Source organism: Podarcis muralis, chromosome 10 (genome assembly GCF_964188315.1).
Source record: "Podarcis muralis chromosome 10, rPodMur119.hap1.1, whole genome shotgun sequence".
In the NCBI taxonomy this organism is placed as follows: domain Eukaryota; kingdom Metazoa; phylum Chordata; class Lepidosauria; order Squamata; family Lacertidae; genus Podarcis; species Podarcis muralis.
The window spans coordinates 36,106,396-36,119,521 of record NC_135664.1 but is presented as its reverse complement, the minus strand read 5'-3'; the positions used below and the strand labels follow the sequence as shown (position 1 = coordinate 36,119,521).

The 13,126-nt window shown below is 38.4% G+C and overlaps 1 protein-coding gene across 4 annotated transcripts in view; it reads right to left on the bottom strand.

Moving 5' to 3' along the window:
• SYT1 (synaptotagmin 1) overlaps positions 1-13,126 on the bottom strand; it is a 327,169-nt gene that overhangs the window by 100,832 nt on the left and 213,211 nt on the right. For all 4 annotated transcript variants that reach the window (XM_028745766.2, XM_028745764.2, XM_077934750.1 and 1 more), the window contains exon 4: positions 578-762. In XM_028745766.2, coding sequence (XP_028601599.1) covers positions 578-762 — 185 coding nt within the window. The remainder of the gene's footprint in view (positions 1-577; positions 763-13,126) is intronic.

Genomic DNA, 13,126 nt, shown 5'->3' with positions numbered 1-13,126 from the left:
TCAGCAAAGAGTGCCAAGAACTATCAATGTAATCCTAATGCATGTTTACTAGGCACTAAGCCCCACTTAATTCAATGGCTCTTACTTCTGAGTCAACATGCATTTGATTGGGCTGTAGGAGAATAATCTTGTTTAATGAAGAAAACCAATGCACATTCATTAATATCCTATTTTAGATGTTCAGCAGCTGTGCTATAGTACTGAGGGGGGGGGGGAGATTCTGGGTTGTATCCTGAAGACCTCAAACTCCAATAAATGCTACATGCTCATGTGAATTTGCTAGAGAATATGTTCCACTAAAACTAGTGGAACATTCTTCGAAGTATTTCCTTGTTATTTGATACAAGAATTATGCTAACCTAGGCTTTAGCAACCTAATGTCCCCCAGATGTTCTGGATTGCAACTCCTATTAGGGCTGATGGTCCAAGGCATTTGGGGGACCCAAGGTTAGCAAGGGCTGTGCTAATCATTTTCCAGTACACAATACTGCTGTCAGGCCACTGATGGTCTAATATTCAAACACTTTCACTCAGGTTTTAAATGAAACATTGCTCAAGAACAAGATATATACTTTACCTGATCTTTCAAGTTCTTGCCTAAATCTTTTACATCTTTCATGTTAATTGCATTCTTTCCTCCCTTTTCCTTCCCCTTCTTCTTGTTTTTCTTTTTGAACAAGCATTTCTTACACAGACAGAAACAGCAGGTAAGGACTAATAGGATTGCAACTATGGCTATGGCTATTAAGGCCCAAGGTGGCACTGTGAAGAGAAAACACACACAAAGACACAGAACAAAGTTTCACACTGTTAGTAAAAGATTAAGAGAAAAGGAACAAAGCAAAGAGAGTCTGCCTTTAGAAAATATATCTAAAAAAACAATTGCATCTCCTAAACAAAAGAACTCCAGATTTCGTACACTTCTCTTTTATACTTCACCTCATGCAAATAAAGTTTATATAACACAAATATGAATTATCTACACAAACCAGTAGGAGACTGCTGTGGATAAACAATTGCCTTTCTATAGTTTGCCAGGTCCCTTGGGCTTCTAACTATGCTTGTTGTGCTGAGGGAATTATTCATTGCTGGCTTTAAAATCACCCCTTTAACCCACCTTGCATTGTGACCTGGTAAATCAAGCTAGCTTCGAGTCAGCAGGAGCTGGCTGGGTACTTGTCTCATTCAGAGCTTCAGAAAACAAGTGCATGTGTTCAACACAGCCAGATATAATGAGCAACATTTCTCCACTTGCTGCTGCCTTTTCTTGACAGTGACTCAGATGCAGGTCAAAGTCGTCAGTGAACACTAGCCAAGGGCGATGATTACCCAATGCAAAGAGATCTATGTTGTTAGCATTCATATCTTCCCGATGCTCTTCGTGTTTTAATGCTAAACACACACATGTGCTTGCGCACGTGCACAAGTCTACTTCAATAAATCAGAAAATCCTAAGCATTCAGTTTATCCATTCAAAATGGATATCCGGGCAGCCACTGCTATAACGCAAAACAACATTCACAGCAACCGTGATGAAAAAATTCATTTGATTTCAGCAAGGATCAGAATCAAAACCAGCGAAGATCCTGTGATGAAAAAGTCAATTATATAACTAAACTTTGGTGTGATCACTATAATAACCTTTTCTATATGGCGATTAAAATTTCATTAAAATCTTGTAAAACAGGATTTAAGAAAAGCAGCCGTGTTTGCTTCCAGAGATGTACCCAGCCCATCAGATCTGCGATATATTCTGCCAAACAACTTACACAGAAGTCTCTACGATTATGTTTCGCAAAACGGAAGGGTGAATAGAGCCTGACAGGTGGTGCCAGTGAATTACAAAAAGAAAATGGAGCGGATAGTGAAAACAAATGACAATTAACTGCTTAAAGTAATGAAGATGAACTGAATGCATGATAACAAGAAGCTGTATCAAAAGAAATAAATGGCACAGCCACCCACACTAATTTCTAACAAGAGAGGTCCTGGGATTCAGGCTTGTTCAAACATCATACCTATAAGATTGTAGTCTTTGGCTGTGTCTTTCCTTCAGACAACCTAAGGCTGAATCCTAGAATTGAAAAGAAATTCTGGGGCTCAGGCTTGCATCAGATTAAATCTAGTTCTGGATGCAGTATAATTATTTTCATTTATCTGTTTCTTGATGAATCCATCCTATCATCTGATGACAGAGAAGAGTTTTATGGAACACAAGTTATCTATCCATCTTCCATTTTCCTATCTTTGGGGAATTCAAGATGGCTGTTTCAGTAATACTACACAAGAAATGGGTGGGGATAAATTGGGGTAGATGCAGATTGTGGCTGTCAGGTGTGCCGACATATTTTTCACAGATGTTTTTCACAGTCGGGAAGAGCCCATATGACAAGGAAGGCTTACCATATTATTATTTTTTGCTTAAACCTAATGTTTCCCAGCTTCTGTGGAAAACACCATTCCTACTAAACGCCACCAAATATGCCAGTCTCATTGTATCCTGAAAACAACAGCAGTGGCAGAGGTGGGTTTCATGAATGCCTGTGAGGATTGAAGTTAGTCACAGGGAGTTGTATTCAACTAAGTCCTACTCAAAGGAGACACATTAATCCTAAATTAGTCAGGTACTTATGCTAGCCTGGATAGCTCAGTTTATGAGAGTGTGGTGCTGATAACGCCAAGGTCGCAGGTTCAATCCCCGTAAGGGACAACTGCATATTCCTGCATTGCAGGTGGTTCGACTAGGTTCCCTTCCAACTCTGCAGTTCTATGATTCTATGTCCATTAACTTTGATGGTTCTACTCTGAGTAGGACTAGCACTGAAATCATCTCAGTGGAAATTGAAGCTTACCTGTGAATAAATCCTATCAAATTCAATAAAGTCCTATTGAACAGGTGGGGCTCTGTTGCTCTCCCAGCTTCCCACTACCGCAGGTCACTGCCACATACCAAAAGAAGGACAGCCAAGGCAAGGGGAGTTTGGGGTGAGCTCCTTGAGCCTGAACCCTCCCTCCCCCCTCTTGGTAAGTGGCTTCCAAGGAGACGTACATAGGATTGTTCTGCTAAGTGTGACTACCTTGCTCTGGATTCAACCAAAAATGTTTTAAAATATACACTAATTATACCTAATTGATTTTCTCATCATGGAGGATTGCCTTTCAGTTCTTTTATCAGCCTCATAGATATTCTTTGAATTCTTTCTTTCCACTTATTTGTCCACGTGCTTCTTGAACTGTGATAACCAGAGGTGAACGCAGTTGCCCACAGTATGCTTTCACACACAACTTTTGTGATAAGTAAGTTGCTGCGTCATGCAGACAGAAGATGCGTTGACATAATTGGAAAAATATGTACAGAACTAGACCGTAAAGTTACTCCAATCATGCTGATTTAATAGTAAGTCCTGCCAAGATCAATGAATTTAATTCTCCATAAGCATGTGGGTGTTATATGCATTTGAAATCTTCTCCCTGGTGTTGAGAAATGCATGCATAATTCCATAAGAATGTCTCATACAAAGAAGAGAAATTGGAAGTTGCTTGGTAAGAGATTAATGCTATGAAACTTATGACAGCATATCTTTCTTAGGCAGAAAGCTGTCTGACATAAAAATGTACCAATCGTGTGGGCTTAGCCAGCTGCAATTGCTACTGCCTACATGATTTGTTCCACATTACACAGCAATATCAGCTCTGAATTAATCTAAGCTCCAAACGCCAGCAGATGAACTAACTTCAGCTCAAATGCACAGCAGCCCAGAATACATTAAAGGACTACAAACCATACCTGCTGACCTCATTATTAAAAGCCAAAAGCCATGTTTGCCCAAATTGGATTCCAGTAATCATATTTGACTAGCCAAATTGTTGAAAAGCTACACTGATTTTTGTCATACCTTTTCTTTCCTGAGAGAGGAACTGTTGGTGTTGCATCAAATCACTTAGGAGCCAGATGTGTGCCAATTCATCTCTACATGTACCACCAGCAAAGCATTGTGGCACAAATGGTTTGTTTCCAGTGCAGTGCTTGGAATGAACTAGTTCAGTTGAACTAGTAAAAAAAACCTCTGAACTACACCTGAAAGTGGGTCCCAAAATTGTTGGGTGAATTACCGTAAGTTCACTTTGAGGTAGAACTCTGAATGACTGTAGTTCATCTTCATCATGCACGCACACTCCATAGGAAACCTGGAGTCTTATTAAGCCAACTTCTATAAAGAAGGCAAGAAAGTAAAGGAGATAATGTTCTTTGGCTTATTAGGCAGATATGGAGGTGCTGGTGTCACGAAGGATGATTAGTCACTTAACTACACAATCAGAAAGAAGGAATGTGAGATATTTCCTGTATCTTCCCTGCTAAAAACATTTGGTATCTTCCAAAAGGAGCAGTTTGCACTGAGAAATACAGGCACAGGAACGAAGTGAGTGGCACATTGTGCCTTGAACAGCTGTGTGGTTGGCACAAATGAAACAAAGAAAACATTTTCTATTATGGAAATACAAAGATGGTGAAAGCTTCATCTGCTTTCATTCTGTCTGTCTGTGGCCCATGATGTACTTTTGGACCATATACTTCAGCACAGCAGCTTGTACTGTGTGGATTGCTGTTTTTTGTTTACCAAGGACGAACTTTTAATGAACTTTTAATGAACTGTTAAACATGAACTGGATGAACTTGAATGGAACTAGGTAGTTTTCTAAAGGGACAAACTGGAACTGGAACTAGTTCTTTTTTGGATGATCTTGAACTAGAAGCAGTTCCTTTTTAAAATGAAATTTCCAAGAACTGCTGGTTTAAGATTATTATCACATGTGACCCCACCCCAAATGTTTAAATGACTACTCCCAATGGCTTCATATAGACACCTTAACCTCTTCTAGGAAACAGTATGAAAAGAGGATTGGGATTGCACTTTGAGAATCAGAATTTGATGGAATAGTGGGATGCAAATATAACAAATAAATAATACAAAGTTGCAATCACAACAAGTAATTTGATGCATATTACTTGTAAGAACAACAACAAAAGCTATATCCAGTATGGTTTCACTCATCCTGCAATCCAGATCACTATGAAGAATGAAGGTCACCAGGTTGACAAAGCAGAAGAATGACAAAAGACTTTGATGCCTGGTGTTGAACAATGCAACTTCCTAAATTGCCTTGCTATTGTGGAGTGCTTTTGTAAGCTTTACAGCAAAGAATGAGTTATAAGTGAGGTTTTGATTTGAGTATGTCTATGGATCGAAAATGGAAGCTATGAAATACTTACGCAACTGAGACAAGGGGAAAATTCTATTAGATGAGTCCTGGTCTGCACAAAACCTAGACGTCTGATGTAAGAAATGTGTTCTATTATTCTTTGGGGAAATAAATTATATCTCTATAACTATCTAATCTATCTGTCCATCTATCCCTGTCCTATACACACAATAAAGCACCTAAGTGTGAATGTCTCCCTTGCCTGGTGTTTTCAGCTATTTCATGCTGCAAAGATCTCTTAGGCTGCAACCATGATACCAGGGGTGCTCTGCACACAAAGAAACCCATTTCCAGGGTGCATTTGAAGTTAATGGCCAAGTTGCTTTCCTTTCCTTTCTAGACTCCCATTTAACAGCATTATGATGATGATGATGATAATGATTGATTGCTCGCTTCAGCTTTTCTGCACAAAAAGCATGATTTCTGATTGGCTTGGTAGTAGCACAGTAATGGTCATTAACTTCCTTGCAGGACCACTGCCAAGGTGATAAATAGATTTCGTTTGCATTAGCTTCTCGAGACCAAAAGCATCATTTGATCTCATTAATAGAATCTAATCAAATCCAAAGTTGCATCACCCTTAGAGCACAACAACCAATTTTCATAGACTAACAACTGCTCTCTGCTTTTTTCTTTTATTTAGTTTTTAGAAAAATGCAAATTACATAAGGATAGCAGAAAAGTAATAAATATCAATGAGATAGGATGTGAAGCTGTTCCATCTTTCTTCCTGCATTTCTTTGGTGTTACATAAAATTGATTTTATTAGTACAAAGGGAATTGAGTGCTTTATTTCACAAATAATCCATTAAATTCTGCTTGTCTTACCACAAGAAAAGAGAACACCAACATAATCTGATGGAAGGAAAACTCTGAACCTAAACCTCCCCTGCCTTGCAGAACATCTTCAGGAGAAGAAAAGGCTAAGGAGTAAACCCTACACTAATTTGGAGTGGAGTCCCTAAGGTGGTCAGATGACTTCTTGTATGGCTCCTTCCAGCAATTCCTGCAGCACAGCTAGTGCCAAATGCATTGCTTTCTTTTTCTTTGGATCACATTAGTAAGCCAGAGAGCAGAGTTGTGTCGTCTGGGCAGCCCAGAACGTCCACAAACATTGCTCTGGTTTGTGCCCTGCAGACATCACTTCGGTGCTGTTAACGCAGCAAATACAATGCAGAAGACAGCAGTTATGAGTTATAAGCTCAACCCGATAGGCATAAGGTATGAGCACTAAGTGTTGTCTTTGGAAGAAATAATGTCTCACTGGTCAGCTACTACCCACCTTAAGCTGGGCAGTGTCCAGTCAATCAAATGTTGACCCACCACTGTCCATCTGCTGCAATAGGTGCTTGGAGCTCAGAGTATCACTTGGCAAGTGGACCGAACAACAAAAGGAGAAACAAACCCTAGAAGGCTGGAACATCAGGACCATGTGTCCGCTAACCCAGAAATAGTGCTTCAGGTGAAGAACTTTGCTTCAGGATGAGAACAGAAATTGTGCTCCGGCGGCGCAGCAGCAGCAGGAGGCCCCATTAGCTAAAGTGGTGCTTCAGGTTAAGAACAGTTTCAGATTAAGAACGGACCTTCAGAACGAATTAAGTACTTAACCCAAGAAACCACTGTTCTTTGAAAGATGGCTAAGAATTTATGAATTATCTGGGGCACTACACACTGATGCCACTGTAAAACATTTAGATTTATCTAACATGAACATGTTTTTTTTAATTAATTACTGTAAGGGTAGATACAATATTAGTATTTATTGTTTTTCTGCAGTATGAGTTAGCATGACTACAATCCTAATCATATTATATTCTCTTAGCTAACGAGACATTTGGATCTTCAGCTGAATGTTGGATAGTGGGATACAAGAATATCAATAATGCTTATTCATGGATGAAATACTGTCATGGAAACGTAAAGTTTTGAGAGTTACATTGTACTTTGTTTTGATTTATGATGCACGCAACTGTAGATATATTTACTAATCTTACTAATGGCAGGAAGAGAGACAGAGAAAGGAGAAGAGAGAATGTTCCAGAAACTTATTGACTTTTTGAAGGGATTCAAAAATAAAACTAAAAACCCCCAGTTCTGCCTAAACAGCCCATCAAAGATATATAGGGTCACTTGACAGTCAGTGCTAAAGCACAATTTGTGTTAAATAGCTCTTAGAGAACATATCATTTAACTTTTCACCAACATAAGTAGACACTATTTCCTACTTCCGTATTTCAGCAAGCGAGTACCGATGGATTCAAGGGATAATTTCAGCATCACCAGTAGCTGAATCTGTCAGATTTTGTTCATAAGAGGAAATAGTTTCTTGTCCAGACTCATTTAGTATTGAAGGATAGGAACATAATGTTTGCTTCTGCACTCTGGGACAGTCTATCACAGCAACAAAATCTGACAAGGTCCATTTCCAGTGCTTTCCTTCAGCACCATCTGTTTCGTATTGGTGATCTCTATGGATTAGCTGTGAAGGCCATATAACTGCATTCAGGGGAATACTTTTGCCCCAAACTACATTGAAATAGCACATTCTAATGAAGAGGTAGCCAAATGTTTGTAGCAAACTACAAAAAACAAAAAACAACCTAGCACCTCCCTTTGTTCACATTTGAATGTAATTGCTTGCTTCTTTGTGGGCAGTGTTGCTGTATTTTACTGATTTTTATTATATTTATATGCTAACTTAAACCTGGAAAAGGTGTAATAAAAATAATTAGCATTTAATACCCCCCAAATCCACAAGGTTTAACAAGTATGTGACAAGATGAGGTACTGGCAACTGCTTAATATCTATTGAAAACAATAAGAACAATACAAATTTTCAGGGGAGAGAGAACACTAGACACCATCTATCTCTTGAGTCCTGTCAGATTATCATATTGCTATTTCTGCAAAGACCTTATTTTCCCCACAGCATTACAAAGCAACCCTGGATCTTGCTTTGAGCAAAAAACATCAGACAGCAGTCGATGCACATTTTGAAAAAGCCGTGAAGAATTAATATTGGTTTGCAAGCCTTCTTCCTTTTCCAGCGATCTCCCAAAAGATTCATAGTTGAATTTCACTAGTTTGTTAAATCTGTGCTAGTTATTGGTTAAATTGAAAAGATAGATAAAAAGTTGAGTACGTAAAGCCTGATCTTTAATAATCTTTAATAATCCCAGTATGGATTAATTTTACATTGTATACAGATCACTTATGAAGTGATAAACTGGGGGGGAAACATTTTAAACATATAAAATGCCTCTTCTATCTGCCATAGTTGACTTTTATAGTGTTCTTCAATGTACTGAGAAATCAATTTCTTTTCACAGGAATCCTGTAAAGCAGGCTAGGCTAATAGAGAAATTTGTCCAATTAGATCCTTGGGTCAACTTCATAGCTGAGCAGGGACATGAACCAATACTAAAACTCACAGACAACCAGATCCAGAGCTCTTTGTCCACACTGAGCTGCATACACATGCATGAATTTTCTGATTCATTTTTTAAAAATAAATAAATGCAGTCATTTAGCAGAGATCTATATAAGGTACTTTGGGAATCTTTGGGTGGAAAAGAGACCTATACGTTCCAAGATAGAAATAAAGACATATCTGTGAACAGCACCACACAAGGCCTTTTGAAGTTATCAAAGGCATATATAAATGTTCTTTTAAAAGAGATAGGGTGTGTGTGGGGGAACCAAGATAAAATTACTAGACTTTTAGTTTTGATGCCAAAGTCTCAGTTGCATATCTCCAGTCAAATACCTTGTGCTTGTGCAATTTTATTTTGTATCAAATATGTAAATTTTATACCTTATATTGCATTTGTATTTTGTAATACATTCAGTATTTTATATTGTTGTCTATTGTATTTTTGTTTTGTAAGCGGCTCTGAATATTTATTTATTCTTTTAGAAAAGTGGGGTATAAATATTAAATCTAATATGGAAGTTCATTGTGAGGTTAAATGAGAGAGAAACTGTGTGAAGTAATCTGGGTAATTAAAAGTTCTACAGATATGGCAATACCCATGTGCTTTACTGTAACAGGATTGAATTAATTAAAATTACTTGTGATCAAGATCAAGCAAAACTGTATTGTTTGTACATGACACAAAAGACATTAGATTAAGGATGGTTTTGGAGCTGAACATTTGACATCATTTTTTAAAAAGAAAAACTTCAATTAACTATTCAAACTACCCACAAATTAAAACTATCCAAGGAGCTTCAAAATCTCACCAGCAGTTCCTCGCTACCTTAACATGTTTTCACTCACAAATTAAGAGGTATGGGACCACAATATAGGTCATATAGTTATTAAGCTATTTACTGCTTTACCATGTCTTCAGTGTTACTACTGAAAGCTTTTTTTAAAAAAGTACTGTCAAGTACTTTTCCCATCATAATGACAGAAACAGAAAATAGCATCAGCATTAAGGACATAATGGTGACATCACAGATGAATATGCTAGCATACTGTGCATGTGTTAATGGTTTGGCTCTTGTCTTCTGTTCATGTACAAATCTCAGCTCAATGAAGATCCTGGAAAGACAAATTATTTATGACTACACTGAGGACCTTTTTCTAAAAAATAAATAAGTAAATGGCAACACATGATCATGTGGAAATGTCACTGCTGAGAAACAAAAACATCACTATTTTGTACTGATGACACACCGGTACTTTAATAGATCCCCTCCTGGATGTCAAGAGATATGTGGAAAGTTTGGATCTTGTTATTGTTTCATAACACAGTTGCCTTTAGTTTAAAGTAGGAGGCAAATGGCTCTGAATAATAAGTATCCTTCTTAAATAAATTAGCACTTATCTACGCTTCTGGAAGGACATTTATTTTCCAAGACAGTTTCTGCTAGCTTCAGATTTTATTGATTGCTATTTTCCCCTTCTGTTCACTTTCTCTTGAAAGTTATGTTCGTCTCGTTTTTATTTCTTCATGCTTCATAAACTCCATTTTTCTACTGCTCAGTCTATTTCTCCTGTGGTCAACATTCTGGGTTCTGAAGTGATTCAGAATTAATTGCTCATTACTGTTGATGCTACAGGTTTCAAAGAATTGTTGATTATCTCTAACCAAGTTTCTATTAGTGCATAAGAAACTGTGCAGCTGCTTCTTTAGTTAATGTCAGTGTGTTTGCCAGATAAACTAATGTCCTGGGTTTTTTTCTTCCAAGAGTAATTATGCTTATGCCTACTAGTCTTATCAGCTATTTAATTCTTTTAAAATTTAATTTAATTTAAATTTTACATCTGTTGATCACACAGGATTGGCAAATTTACTTTCATTTCTGCTGCTGGATTCAAAAATACTCATAAGAGAAGTCACTACTGTACTTAAGTCTTCAACACCTGCTTTCAAAATGAGCTGCAAGGCAAGGCTCATTGTATAGACCCTAGAGAAATGGGAGGAATACTATCAGAGTGTGCCTTCATGTGTTCAGGACTGTAGAACTGGACTGTGAACCCTGGGGCCAAGAATCAGATTCTTTTCTCACCTTCTTTTGTGGTCTTAGAGTGAATTTGCCTGGTGGGTGGAGAAAAGAAAGGAAGTTTTACACAGATGGATTCTGACAAAGCTGCAAACTCTTCAAATGGGGTTAATGAAATTCAAGGAGGACTAATGTAGTGAAGTTTACTCAGTAAAAACAAAAACAAATGCTCCAGCAGAAGATGGATAAAAACTAGCTGAGCAATAGCCCTTCTGGGAAAAGATTAAGATGTTATACTAGATAAGAAACCTGAGTCAATGTGATATGGCTTTAAAAGCTAATGCTATTTTAGGTTTTGTGTCAACAAGAGCATCATGGTGAACTCTCCAAACTTAAAGCACTGCTCGGCTCATCAGTAATGGCAGCTACAGTTCAAAAACCATCTGGATGAGTTGGAAATATTCATGTTAATTGACAATATTTGACAATAATCATAATATTTTCTCCCCAAAGTCTGCCTCGAGGCTTTGTCCCTCTCATCCATTCCCAGCCACCTGATATTTGCCAGCGAAGTTCAATATAATACTTTTAGTTCAGTGTAATTCAAGGATTGCTGAAGGCTGCACCCCAGGACCTGCTTCTCCTGGGCCTTATTAGATACTCATGCACAGAAATGTATTTTTTAAAAAATCTGGGTAATGTTGGAAGGCATGCCTAAACCAGAAGAACCTTAGGCATAAACGAACCCCAAAACAACCTGGGCAATGAATCGAAAGAGTGCCTGCATAGCGTGGGAGAAACAGTTGTTCCATTACACTAACAAACTGCTCATTTAACAGAGCTGTGATGGGTCGGAAGGTGGGGGGTTCACAAATGTAGCAATGGCCATCAGGGAATATTGCCCTCTGCGTGAGACATAAAACCAATGTCCTGAAGAGCATGCGGTCATTAAAGAAGCCACAGAACCTTTTCACCAGCAATGCTCAAGTGCCATTAAAGTAAATGGAAAGACAGTGAATTGCTTTAGTGGGAGCTTGATTGGTCTTGGTTAGGGATCTGGCCAAGTTCCAGACAAAGCAATTGCATCGTTCCTACCTAAATTCTTCCTGCTGTTTCAAATGGAAACAATTAAGTCATAGGGGGGAAATATTGAATGTAACAACTTTCTGTCTCTTTGATACCAAAATGCGATGGGAAAGATGTTGTCATTAATGAGGCATGGGGCCTGTTAGGATGAAATTTGGTTGTAACACTACAAAAATGGAAAGGAGGAAGTATGTCCTGATATATTATACAGACAGATATGCACAATGCTATTTTTCTGGAAGAAGAGGTGCCAGAACTCACCACGAAAACCTCCCTGGTTCTATTAGAATGGCAATGGCATCTACCTGAGAGGTGCCAGAATTGAGTTCTGGCTGAAAAAAAGCCCTGGATATGCAACTAACCTATGTTACTATCCCTGTAGGATGGCTGGCTATCAGGGAGAATGCTATGCACTCATGTCCTGATCCTGGGCTTCCCATAGTCATGTGGTTGGTCATTGTGAGAAGAGGATGTTGGAATAGATAATTCTTTAGTCTGATGTAGCAGGGTTCTTCTACTGTTCTCATCTGTTATTTTTTTCTTACTTTAAAAATATGGCAGCTCTATTAATTGCAAGATAGCTATATGTTACCTCCAGGTATCAGAGGCAATATGAATATTAGTTGTTGGGAACATGAGTGGAAGAGTGCTTTTTCTCTTACTTCCTGACTGGGCTTCCCACAGGCATCTTGCTGGTCACTGTGGAAACAGAATATTGGACCAGACAGGCCTTTGGTCTGATCCAGCTTGACTCTTCATATGTGCTAACATGGTAGTTTGCACTGTGGAGTAAAGAGGCCACAGATCATAGGCAGGATTGGAACTGCTTTCATACCATCACCTTCCGGAGGCAAATTCCTCAGTCTGCCGTGAAACAAAGGGAAGAAGAACTGGAGTACATTGACTAGAGTTGTTCCAAATTTGGTTGTAGGTGTGAGCTGTTATTGGTTATATACTGTAGGAGAAATGGGGGTTCCCACTTGTTACAAAAGTGAAAATGGATCACTGATTTGATGCCTACAGGCCTACATATAGACCAGCTTTAAAATTAAATTAAAAGGCATATGCTTGACAGGCAAAAGAAAATTCCTTTCAGGTAAACTGGAGGTGAGGTGGTGAGAGCTGCTTTATTTAGGCTCCAATCCTATGCACACCTTCATGGGAGTAAATCCCTCACAACTCAGTAGGGCTTACTTTCTGAGTAGTTGGGTCACTGTAGGATCAAATATAGAAAAGAACAATTCACTACCGTAGCCCTGCCAGCTCCGGCTGCACTAGATCCATAAGGTGGCGAAATGTTTTCTCCAAACCTCTAATGACTAGTTAT